This window comes from Haliotis cracherodii, unplaced genomic scaffold (assembly GCF_022045235.1).
Source record: "Haliotis cracherodii isolate W230 unplaced genomic scaffold, xgHalCrac1.p SCAF_26, whole genome shotgun sequence".
NCBI classification, from domain to species: Eukaryota; Metazoa; Mollusca; class Gastropoda; order Lepetellida; family Haliotidae; genus Haliotis; species Haliotis cracherodii.
Window position 1 is genome coordinate 3,387,163 of NW_027266282.1, and position 13,513 is coordinate 3,400,675.

At 40.3% G+C, this 13,513-nt stretch overlaps 1 protein-coding gene across 1 annotated transcript; it reads right to left on the reverse strand.

Annotated features, from left to right (window-relative positions):
- Positions 1 to 676: 676 nt before the first annotated feature.
- On the reverse strand, positions 677 to 13,415 carry LOC139473046 (queuine tRNA-ribosyltransferase catalytic subunit 1-like). Its single transcript, XM_071255559.1, has 9 exons — positions 13,191 to 13,415; positions 11,763 to 11,831; positions 10,367 to 10,505; positions 9,675 to 9,753; positions 9,365 to 9,480; positions 7,362 to 7,500; positions 6,844 to 6,919; positions 2,960 to 3,154; positions 677 to 846 (listed from the first exon to the last, which is right to left on the reverse strand). Exons 1-9 carry the CDS (start codon positions 13,413 to 13,415, stop codon positions 697 to 699), a joined length of 1,188 nt encoding a protein of 395 aa, XP_071111660.1. The 3' UTR covers positions 677 to 696.
- Between the last annotated feature and the right edge of the window lie 98 nt (positions 13,416 to 13,513).

Here is a 13,513-nt window from a genome sequence, read left to right on the forward strand (position 1 = left end):
AAATCTTAATCACTTGTGTCCCATGAGTAGTTTGTCTTCTGTAGCATGAGTTTCAACTCTTGTCATTCAACACCTAAAGGAGTCCCCCAGTCATCTCGTGAACCATTCCATCACAGTTGAAACACAGTCAAGTGACCATTAAAAGACCCACCAGTGCATATAAGTTGTTGTGACATTCTGCTCCTATAGTAGAGCAGCACTGCCTTGATACCACTGTCACGTATCTACAAACATTGTTTACAACAGAGAGTGCCAAAGGTCCCAAGCCATTTTTGTATATCTTCTACAGGAAATATTTCTTATATTTACATCATCTCTATTGAAGTGTTTTGGCAATACATACATGTCATATCTGAAAATTATGATAATACTCTGCTCATGTCTTATCTGCATCTGTTTTATGCTTTATCTCTTTATATACTGCATACATCATGCTTATGCAATCATTTATTTTTTACATGTAAATTGTAAGGTTTTGGCCTCTATTTTTATTGGAAAGTACTTGGTGTACATCAACTAGGAGGTTTTTGCAACTGCACAGTATTGTCAGGTTTTACCTTTGTTGAATAAATACTATGAAATGATCGACCCATCTTGTTTTATGGTACAAAACTTCTTCTGACAGACAACACAAACAAGTAAGTTGATTCACATATATATATATTTATGACTGGATACGAGATACACCACTTCTGGTCAAGATAAGCTGACATTTACTTTGGCCAGTGCCTCCACTGTCCATGCAGGGTAGTCTCCCTTGGGGAAGTACCGGCGAAAAAACTCCTTGATGAATTCTGGAAATTTATCTTCTATGATGCTTTCTCGGATCCCTTTCATTAACGTCAGCTGGAAGAAATATCAACAAGATGTGGAAACAATATGTACATGGACAAAGACATGTAACAGAAATACGGAGTTCACGGAGAACTGCCTGTGTCAACTCTAGTACACAACATGTAGACCTGTAATACAAATGTATTAGTGTTAGAAGAAGTGCCATTTTAACTCCTGTCGGGTCAGCCTACGCACCGGGTAGTGAGGAAAACTTGCGTGTGTCAGCTTCAGGACACTGTGAATACACGGGAATACAGCTGTTTCTAGCTTTAATACTTGGTCACACATTCACATGCTATTAATTACAAAATCAGGTAGAGAGGCAATGTCCTCTGTAATTTCTTTTTTCCACACACATTAACAATATTGGCTTTTCTTGAATGACATCAGACACTGTTTTATCATTGTCACTTCTCACCTCTAAATATGCTACATATATTTTGTACGGCTGGATGACTTTCTCAAGGCTGGCCATAAGAAATAGCCTTCGAAATAGGGTTTTCCTAAGACACACAAATAAGACAGTAATATGTAATACATTATTTGCCTTTAAATTACGGCCCTGATCTCACACCTGCAGGAACACAGAAGGCTGTCAAAATATTTCATTGATTTCTGTTATTTATAACTTGCAATTGCTAGGCCCTATCAATCATACCTCATCGTTTGTTATCAAGATGACTTTTCTTAGGTCTTAGGGCTTTACAACCTATGATCAAAGACGTTTATAGATAGGATAAGCAGTCTGCTTTGATTGTCTTCACTGAAGTGAAGCAGGGGTTCATGGCGCGCTAAGCATTTACTACCCAGGTACCCGACCCCCTATTACCCGACCCTACCCTGGTACCCACTACAGGGCTCAAGAGTTGGGAACAAAATGTCTGATTGGGATTTGTTTTACCGTAGCCCTGGCCAAAATTATTTAGATACATGTATCAAACAATCAGATCATGCATACACTGAAGTTGACTGGAGCTTTATCGTTACTCAAACATATACAAGTGCGTGTGGCACAAAAGGAATGTGTTGTCGTCAGAGAGAAATGCGAACATTAGCAACTTGTAGTGTAACCACTGAGCTTTTGTGAGTTTTTGTCTCTAAACAATATATCATGTGACTAACCACGGGTCCAGGTAGTCCTGTGGGTACCCAGGTCCTACACAGGACCCACCCGACCCGAGTTACCTGTCCCAGCCCTAATAGCCAGTCATATGTCGTGGCGCCAACTTTAAAAGCAAGATGGTGAACACGCAGGCAACAAAATTGTAAATTATGTCCTATTTATGCATCAATTTGTGAAGCGGAGGATTAAAAAAGTCCTTAGATGCTTTGGTCAGATGAAAGAACTATCTATGTTTAAAGTTCCTGTGAATTCGTATCGTATGAAATATATTTCATGATTTTCACTTGCGAATATCATGATATTTTGGGTTACATTGAAATATTTAATGAAGTCTTCCGTAAATGTCCTGGGTTTTAATCACAATTTCAAGAAAATCTACTGAACCAATTTTTTCAGGAATTATGATTTTTGATAATTTCCATTTATGTTTGTTGTACTGACGGAGAGTATCCACATATACGCCTTTGCTATGATGAATGAGTTTGTCGTGCTCAACAGTATTTCAAAGCATGGTATCTCGGCTTCAGCTGTGAAAGCCCAAACTGATGCAGGTCGTAGACATTTACCACTTTGGTGAAACCCATGCACACTGGTATGGTGCTGATAAGATGAAGGATTATTATCAGGGGAAATCTGTGCTCTGAATCCACAATTTGTTAATCCTAGCATCAAAGGGAGACAACTCTACAACGTCAGAATCAGTGAATTGACTGATGTCCTGCAGAGGCTGCACCAATCTATTTTATTTGTTTGTTTGTTGTTTAATGCTGCATTCAGCAATATTCCAGCTATATGACAGTGGTCTGTAAATAGTTGAGTGTGGACTAGACAATCCAGTGATGGACATCTTGAGCATCGCCCTACGCAATTAGGATATGATATCATGCATCAACCACATCAACCACGTCAATCCCGTGAGTCACCCCTTACGACAAGCATAGTCGCCTCTTACGACACCATGGGTAGCTGAAGACCCATTCTAACCTGGATCTAGTTACCTACCTGATAGGCTACATTGTGTACAGTCAGGAGCTGACAGGCCACCGTCTCCGTGGTAACAACAGTGTTGAGGTAGGCCCGGGTGTACGTCTTGCATGTGGAACACGGACAATCCGAGTCTATAGGGCGGAAGTCACGAGCAAATGTGTTATTTTTCAGATTCAATTGTCCATCCGGTGTCAAGGCCGTGCCAAACCTCTGTAAGAGAAATGTTCAATAGTTACTTTGGTTTTACCAATTCTGTCACGCCAATTTCTAATGTATTTCAGGACCCAACACCCCATGCTGTCAGGGAGACCTACAATGAACCTAGTCACTGAACCTGACCACCCTATAGAATTAGGTGGGTTGCCCATTATCGTCCACAGTTCAGTCCATGTACAGTATTATCAAAAAAAGTTTTGCACTAGTGATTTGAGGGGTAATACGCTGACAACTTCAAAAACCAGCCCTTGTAGGATTAGAAAAAGAAGTATAAGAGAGAGTGATAACAACAACAAGAACAACACCAACAATAATATGTGCATATATAATTTAATTTTCATTCACCAAGTGGATGCTAATAGCGCTACACTGTTATTACCCAGGTCAATGGATCAGTGAGCACATGACTTTCATTCTCAGCTCCCTGGGGAGTATACAACCCAAGCTGCCTGTGAGGTGCTAGAAGGTTAACAGCCACATTACATCTCAGTCTACCAAGAGGAATATATTTATCATATCAGGGATGTGAAATCTCTGCGGAAACATGGAAATTTCGTGTTTTTAAAAAACAGTTGTCCTCGGAAAAAATCATCTACCACGTAAAAATATAATCAAGAATTAAAAAAAAATACTCTGAAAATTATCATTGTGATTTACAGAGAACCGTCGCGTATTGTCCTGTTTTTGATCAGAGCTTTTATTATTATTCATGACACAATACTATTATCATCGGATCATAGGTTTTCGGACATCATACATTTCCTATCACGAATACTTGCACTAAAACGTTGGGTTTTTTTAGGATAAAGTTGTCTTTTAGCCTATAAGTGAATGAGATGTTTTACAGTTGTTCATGTGATTAGCGAGAAAACTATGAATGTTTCTTCAGCATCCGAAAACCCATAACACTGGGATATATGTTGTATTAATGTCTTATCTTTGCAATGTTGTTTTGGGTTTTTTTCAACAATAGGTAAGTAAGTACAAGGTAAGTTTTTTTCAATATGCTTCAACATGGGGAAAGTGTCAAGACATTGCACACTTGTGACAGTTGTCCTTGTGTCTGGGGGGTGGGGGGGGTGAAGCTTATGGCAGTATTGCTCCCAGACCCAGCTGGGTGCGCGAAAGCTATGCCCAATTTTTTAAAAGTACTGATTTAACTTCAAAATTTTACTGCATCCACCATATTTGTTTATTTGACTTTTGCCATTGACTTATTACATTTCTAAAATCATAGCTCCAGATAAGCTCCGTATCTGCGTGAAATACGCATCAGAAATGCAGAAATACACGGTCATATAACATCCAAGCGTATCAAACACGCAACGAACATTACAGATACGCTACAAAATTAAAACTTGCACGTATCATAAAATATTGTGAAGTAACCCTGCGTATTCGATTAGCAAATCAGCAACTCATTTTGAAATTATAAACGGGCATTCCGTCAACCTTGCCAAACTCCACGATGACACTTACATCATGATCATTTGCCATCACACTTTATTGTGGAAGTATCGCGGTATTTTTGAGTCCTTTATAGCTCTCAAACCCACACGACACCAGTTTGCAGGGACTAGATGAATAGTGTTTTTGAATATTTAACTTAAATACCCACATGTGTAAAAACTGGTGGGTAACAGAAATTTGAACACCCAGATAGAATTACTAATACCCAATGATTTTAAAATGCATGGGTAAAATTCCCACAACACCAAAAGCTTATCTGGAGCTCTGTAAAATCTAACATTTCAGCACAAAGAGCATTTCTGATTAAATGCAATGATTTGTATATTCACTTGACGCTACACCTATAGCACTGGGAAGGGTCAGGTAAGGTCAAACCTATGTAATGGCTCTGTACTCCGGCTGCAGATGAACAAGCACTATATAATATCAATATATTTCTGAAAAATAACACTTACTGCTCTGAGCTGTTCAACAGTTCAACCAAGTTGACAAGGGTGTAAAGATCTATACCAAATCGCTGCTAATACAGTACAATATAAAATAGCTCTTCAATATATCGCAAAGAACAATGAAGAACGAAGCGTGGTTTATTGCATAATAAAACATTGTTCAATCAGGACGTCATTTCTGGAGATTTGAACATGTGCTCGCAACTTGATGACATCATATATTAGACGACGTTATTTTTGAGAGGGTCGTGTCTAGTGAGTTGTTCCCCATAGATGTAGCTGGGCAATGCAGATGAACATAATGGCCAAGCAATCATACCCAAAAGTGGAGAGATTTGACAATAGGTATTGGAAGAAAAGGTGCAGGTCATCGACGTGAAAATGGTGCGAATACAAAACTTAACCCCCCCCTTTACATAAAATGGACTTGCCAAGGTCAGATTGTTTTCAGGGAGTCATCCTTATTTAAATATGGGTAAATGTTTTCAAAGCTTGCACATTTTGACATCCATAAAAAGACAATATGTTGCAATCTCACATAAGAAATATACGACTTGTGGTCATTGTTTATCGTACAATAAAACTACACTGCAGTGTTTTATTGTATGATGAACAATGACCACAAGTCGTTTATTTCTATAATAAAGAAGTTGTATATAAACCAGTCTACTTTGTGATCCATCAACTTCTAAGAAATGTCTATCAAACAATTCAATTTTAACTAAATTAACTAAACACTAATATACCCTCAGTTACCAAAAACACATAATAATAAATACACATAATGATAATTAATTGACTTAGCAATATCTTTCAGAAATCTGTTTACTCAAAGGAAAGATGCTTTGATCCGAGGTTATAATGTTCTTAAACATTATGAGAGACTACTCAGAGAAGGGGTAGCCTTTATTTACTACTAAACTACTCCTGAGCAGGATATTTAAAATTGTTCAGCTTTATTTGAAGTTTTAACTGTATTAAGGTTTTTGTCTCTAGTATTATGGAGTTTGGACCTATCATCTGAGGGATGGGATCAGCTGAGTGTTGTTGAGTCACCCCAGCTCACCACAGTTAAACTGACTGTAGATGACATCAACTGTAGGGGAAAGAAGGCTGTACCCATTAGTCACCCTGTACAACAAGCATAAGTTGAGGGATCTATTCTAATCAAGCACAAACACAGCCATCTTGGATCTCACACTTGCTTATAATCAGAAATGTCTCCAAAACAAGCATCTGCATTTTTCAATCATTCTAGCTAGACTTTGTGCTTGGTAACTTTATGATCCATAGCCATATCAGCACTACATCTGCCCTCAACTAAAGATACTTGATGTATTCTGAGCCAATTTGAAAACGCATATTAGACTTTTTGTAATATTTGGCAATATGGCCACAAAAATATAAGTAAGTTGTACTGGGTATATGATAATCTAAAACAACAATTTCATCATACAGGCTCTTATCTCATTAAATGCACAAAAGCATATTTTTCGTTTTTTTGTTGATCATGTCTTTCAATGTGTTTCAGTATATTTACAGTGGTCCTTGGATTTGGAATTAAGATTTCATTGTATCTCATGGGCACTATCACAAACCTCAATACTGACTTGACACATTAAATAAGTTTTTGTTATTTTATCTTGCAAAACTTACCATTTGGGTGAAAGTCATTTTTTAAATATTGGAGGACATAATTTTACATGATCAACCGAAACATCTGACACACCTGAAACATTGAATGAAGCTGATGAACAGACTTACGGCGGTTCTTGTGGGAAATACACAGTCAAACATGTCGCAGCCAAGCGCCGAACACACAACCAGGTCCTCAGCAAACCTGAAGTCAAGTAATGGTAGCAGTATTTCAGATTCCAGCAGGAGTGATTACTGTCGGGAACTAGCTGGGTTTCACTCCGTCTATAAGGACTAGGAGATAGCAGAGTTCCAAGTGAAGCATGTAAATCAAGGGGCAGTGAATTGGTTAGAGACAAATGGCATTAAAACAATTTCTGGATATTATCAACTTTTGATATGGCATTCTTCTATATATCATCATCAAATTTTGATTGACAATCAGCCAATATCCTAGAAAATGAGCAGATTGGAAATCTGAGGGGTCCTTGTCCTGTTCCTAAAGTTAAAAGTTGCAGCAACTGTCAGCAACTTCACAGCCGTTTTGTACAACAAATGACATTATGAATTTTTCTGTTAAATGACAAAATATTTCCACTGTAATTTATTTTCTCCTTTCCCAAACTCCCAACCTATTGCAAACCTACCCGACTCCCATAAGGTATCTGGGTTTGTTGTCAGGCAAATAGTCTGTAGACACATCCACCATTTTCCAGAAGTAAGTCTTTTCCTCTCCGCCACTCAAACCACCGATTGCAAAGCCAGGAACATCACGTTTGGTCAACTCTGAGATAACATAGATAGTTTCAGTGTATTCCAACCTCCACAGATCTGATTAATAAATGCACAGTTAAAGTCATGTTCATAAGGAAGAATCAGTCATTTGCCAAAGCATCCTGCTCGACACATCATCCCTATCTTTTCACCTAAACTGAAGTTGCATTACCCTAGTAATGGCGTCTCTAAAACTACTCATATGAAATCAGATCTAAATAGCAGAGACATGATCAAATTATGACTTTAGAAACAAGTCATTCATGCACAGTTTAGGATTTTAAAACCTTTTGTAAAATTTGATTTTTAATATATTTTTCCCCAAAAGATTTATAACTGATTTGAATAAGAAGGAACCTGAATGCCAAACTTCAGCTTCATCAGTCAATGTTTAGCATCAGATCAAGATTAATATTGCTAAGATTATTCATGCAAAGTTTCAGCTTCATCAATGCTCAGAGTCGTGGTAATTTCAGGAGGTGTTGAAATAAACACAAGTAAAATGAGGGCAGGTGAAAGTCAAAGGTCATAGATGGATCAAAAATCAAAATATTCAAAAATACATAGTACATGTTATTCCAAAACCACATACTTGCTGCACATCGAATTTTAGAATGATACATGCAGAAATGGCAGAGCAAAATCCAAAAATGACATTTTCAAACAGTTGCCTTGGCAGCCATGTTCCAGATCAGATTAGATTTTTCTGTTAACAACTCACATGACGATAGATTTAATACCCAAGTTACGATTAACTGACTATGTTTGTTATGACTTGATGAAGGCTAGAGTTGATACAGTTATCAATGAAAAGTCTTTTTTATGACCATTTATGCTCTTTTTAGAATAATATTTTGGTGAAAAACAACAGAGTTGAAAGATTGTAAATTTCGTGGTTTATGCTGACAGCCTGAAATGATACCAAAAAAAGTATGTGTGTATTATACACGACAGATATATTTTTCAAGAATTTAATTGCCCATAATTAAGGGTGCATATAACACACGAGTGTGTACTATACACGAATAAATAAGTCTTGTGTACATTGATCAATCGGAAGGAATTGGAATTGTTCACTAGCCAATATATTAGCAAATATCGCTGTGGGCGCTTATTAGAGCAGGGCGAATACGGTAATCATATTTACAGGAACTGTCACAGACTGTTAAATTATGTAGACTCTGATTTTTGTTCTACTGCTTATGCCAGGCACCGCTGCTTTCTTATAACTTATATGTTTATCAAAATGAAACAATGGTTATATTAAGAGTGAGTGAGTATGGTTTTACGCCGCTTTTAGCAATATTCCAGCAATATCACGGCGGGGAACACCAGAAATGGGCTTCACACATTGTACCCATGTCTGGAATCGAACCCCATTCTTCGGCGTGACGAGCGAACGCTTTAACCACCAGGCTACCCGACCGCCCCTGTTATATTAAGTAAATAAAGGCCACTTCTAATGGTTATTGTAAAATCAATGGGAAAGAGCCTATACGTGAGTGAGTTGGGTTTAATCTTGCTTTAAACAGTATTCCAGATATATCACAACATTTCAGCTTAATGTGGGATGAAAGCCCGAAGTGATGAATGTATAAGACGTTTACCATTTTGCTGAAACCCAAGAGCACGGATATGGTGCTGACAAACTAGAAACATAATCGGGGCAAATCAGGATTCAAACCCAAGATCATAGATTTCAACCGTGCCCAAGGGACATAACTCTGCATGGCAAATTGCGGCACATGAGACAACTGGGTCACCTGTGGCCCCCTCTGTACGTGGGCCATCTCATGGGAAGTTATCATCAATAGGGGTCAGATGTGGCAGAACGACTTCTCACTAACAGTCACTCAACAATGTGTTTGGGTCCCACCTTTAGCACACTTGATCCTAAGGTTCCGGTCCAGTCCTCCCTGCACGATTGGGAAAATGTTCTGGTCATGTGGGCGTTGGTGTGCCTTCAGACAACGATCAAGCCAGCGGATTGTTCTGTAATTCACAATTACAGCTGTAAGAGAAGTCAAGATGCACCAGAAAAAACAGTTCAAGAATGAATGAAAATATAACCTGATCTGCCAGGACACAATGGCCTTAAACAGGAGTGAGTGTATCTTCAAGACATTTTCAGTGGCACAGTGGCCCACAGCTGTCTGGCTTCCTCTAACTGTTAGAGTTAGACTCACCTGTACATTGCCTCCTCTAGACGAGGCCCTGTTGTTGTGCTGTGAACAACGTCGTCCAGTTGCATGATGATGTCAGCCCCTGCAACAACATCGTGAGGCATGAACAACCAACCAACATCAGCAGATGCAAAGCCTCCCTGGAGATATCTAAAGGTTTCTGGGTGAGGTACCAGAAACGATGCACTTCATGTCTGGAAGACTTCTCGCAGCTGTAACTAGTACCAACTGAATTCTGCCTCTGGGGACCAGGTTAGGTCCCCATTACCCCACTGCCGTGAGGTGAGATTAAATGTCCAAATTATTGCACTTATATAGTGATGTCCATGCACGTGTGTGTGTTTGTGGCTGCTTGTACTAGTCTGGACTAATGCCGATTTTATAGTGTTAGCCCACCGAGATACCATGCCACAGTTTAACATGGATACGCCACTCAGAAACAGAGTACGTCTCCAAACAGAACCATCCTCGTTTGGCCCCTTAATGCCAAGCGCCAGGCAGGGTAACAACAAATACCATTTTTTTAACATCTTTTGGTATGATGCAGCAGTGGATCAAACCCCTGACCTTCAGCTGTTAGTTGTGAGTCGGGCGGGAATGATAATCTAGCAATTAATTCACTATGGCCTTATGTACAGGTTGATGTAATATAGCTGGAATGTTGCTGATTGTGGCATAACACAATATCCACTAACCAATTGAGTTCTGTATTTCTATAGACTTCTCAGGTGTGAGGAGCATCTCGGATCCATCATGTGGAGACTGGAATTTAACCCCTTCTTCTGTTATCTCTGCAAGTTTCAGTAACGAGACCATCTGGAAGCCCCCACTGTCCTGCAAACCAATAACATCACATACAACACATGGCAGACTCAGCTGGGACCCGGATCCATGGCAGATTCCACTGGGACTCGGATCCATGGCAGACTCAGCTGGGACCCGGATCCATGGCAGACTCAGCTGGGACTCAGATCCATGGCAGACTCAGCTGAGACCCGGATCCATGGCAGACTCAGCTGGGACTCTGATCCATGGCAGACTCAGCTGAGACCCGGATCCATGGCAGACTCAGCTTGGACTCGGATCCATGGCAGACTCAGCTGGGACTAACATCCGTTGGCAGACTCAGCTGGGACCCGGATCCATGGCAGACTCAGCTGGGACTCGGATCCATGGCAGACTCAGCTGGGACTCGGATCCATGGCAGACTCAGCTGGGACCCGGATCCATGGCAGACTCAGCTGGGACTCGGATCCATGGCAGACTCAGCTGAGACCCGGATCCATGGCAGACTCAGCTGGGACTAACATCCATGGCAGACTCAGCTGGGACTAACATCCATGGCAGACTCTGGGCCTCTGATCCATTGTAGGACAAGGATATATGGCAGACTCAGCTGGGACTAACATTTTATGGCAGACTCAGCTGGGGTCGGATCCATTGTAGGACAATGATATATGGCAGACTCAGCTGGGACCCGAATCATTGTAGGACAATGATATATGGCAGACTCAGCTGGGACCCGGATCCATTGTAGGACAATGATATATGACACACTCAGTTGGGACCCGAAACATTGTAGGACAATGATATATGGCAGACTCAGCTGGGCCTCGTATCCATTGTAGGACAATGATATATGACACACTCAGCTGGGACCCGAATCATTGTAGGACAATGATATATGGCAGACTCAGCTGGGACCCGGATCCATTGTAGGACAATGATATATGGCAGATTCAGCTGGGACCCGGATCCATTGTAGGACAAAGGATATATGGCAGATTCAGCTGGGACCCGGATCCATTGTAGGACAAAGGATATATGGCAGATTCAGCTGGCACCCGGATCCATTGTAGGACAAAGGATATATGGCAGATTCAGCTGGGACCCGGATCCATTGTAGGACAAAGGATATATGGCAGACTCAACTGGGACTCGGATCCATGTAGGACTGAGTTCTTCTTTATGGCATATATTCGTGTGAGTAAATGTAAAGAATAATTAAAAGATTAGAAGTTAAAACCCAATCAGACTTGGGGATTTAGGAAGTAGATATGAAAGTGTGTTTATCACATCTTATATACATACGGTCAAAAGTGCTCGGTCCCAGTTCATGAACTTGTGGAGTCCCCCAGCTTTTTCCAGAAGCTCTGGACCCTGTAAACAAAACACTAATGAAACACACATCATTGTACTGAATACAACAAAACCTGTACAAGCTTTTGTTTTCGATCCTGGATTTCACAGCTGCATTTCAATATGAAGAAAATTGTACATATTTGGTGACAAGCGATTAAAGTACAGATTGGTATGTAGATTTATATAACATCTTATGATTTATAGTGAGTGAGTGATTGAGTATGGTTTTACGCCGCTTTTAGCAATATTCCAGCAATATTCACGGCGGGGGACACCAGAAATGGGCTTCACACATTGTACCCATGTCAGGAATCGAACCCGGGTCTTCGGCGTGACAAGCGAACGCTTTAACCACTAGGCTACCCAACCGCCCCTATAGTGATTCAGAGAAGCAGTCAACATGGTCATGGTAGAAGTGGGCTGTAGGATTTAAAGCTGGCAGTTCTTTCTAACAGGATGGTCCGTAGCCTTCAGAAGGAAAACAGATATCAAATGATAACTGGACGTGGGTAACCGCAGCTAGGACTTTCACACGTGTCTCTTGACCTTGGGGGCATGTGTGACCGAGTTGTCTAACAATGGTGCTGCAATTCGATGTGCAGAGTTGCGTTCCTTTGGCACGCCTGAACCTGTGATTTGAATCCTGGTTCGCCTTGATCATGTTTCTAGGTTTGTCAGCACCATACCCGTGCTCGTGGGTTTCACCAAAGTGGCAAATGTTTAAGACCAGCATCAGTTTGGGCTTTGCTCCCACATTATGCTGACAAGCGATAATATAACTGGAATACTGTTCAAAGTAGCGTTGCACCCAACTCATTCACTCACCCTCACTGACTTCATATCCTTGTTTTATGTAGTACCAGGTGTGATAACAGGCCGTCAACTTGACTGCCAAATCTACACATGGCTATTTATATATCATGATTTCTACGTGGACTTCAATATAATTTGCATTTATGAATGGTGCATTGCCAAATTGTTTTACGTTTATAGCTCCATAACACACACACACAGAAAAATATTGATACCAATATGAAATCAGTGGCATCGTTCATCCAAACAATCATCATAATATGCAAGACAAGCCCCGATCATTTTATTATCAGCCAATCAGGAAACATAAGGCCGTTATTGGGAGGACCTAGTGTTTATTTCGAAATATGGAAACGCAAACGAAAATACAAATTTCTTAAATTGGCAATCAAATGCCACGGGTCGAATCACTTCTATCCTAATTTATCTATTCTTATATTTCTATCATTTGACCAAGTTCATACTGGTTTGATGTTAAATATATGTACAATGAATAGATTTAACCCAACGCTACTTGTCGATGGGTACAATTTATCAAGGGACTTGAAGCATATGTTTACTCACTGGACGATTTCCTAAATGATATGTGTTGCCTAACATTATTTTACAATCTAGTTCTGCTAATTGTTCCGGGACAAGTCCTTTCAGCGTTCCCTGAGTTCCCACTGGCATAAACACGGGCGTATCAACAACTGCGTGTGGAAGAGTCATTTTACATGTCCGAGCTTTTGTTGTTGAACATTTTGCAATAACCTGCAACGACAAGGCATGCGATTTGGTCGCCGCCATTTTGGGTCGGGATTCCGTCTGGGGAATCCCCACACCACTCGGCCAATCGGAGGCTTCCATATTCAGCGGAAACACTAATGGGATATCCCCGTGCATGC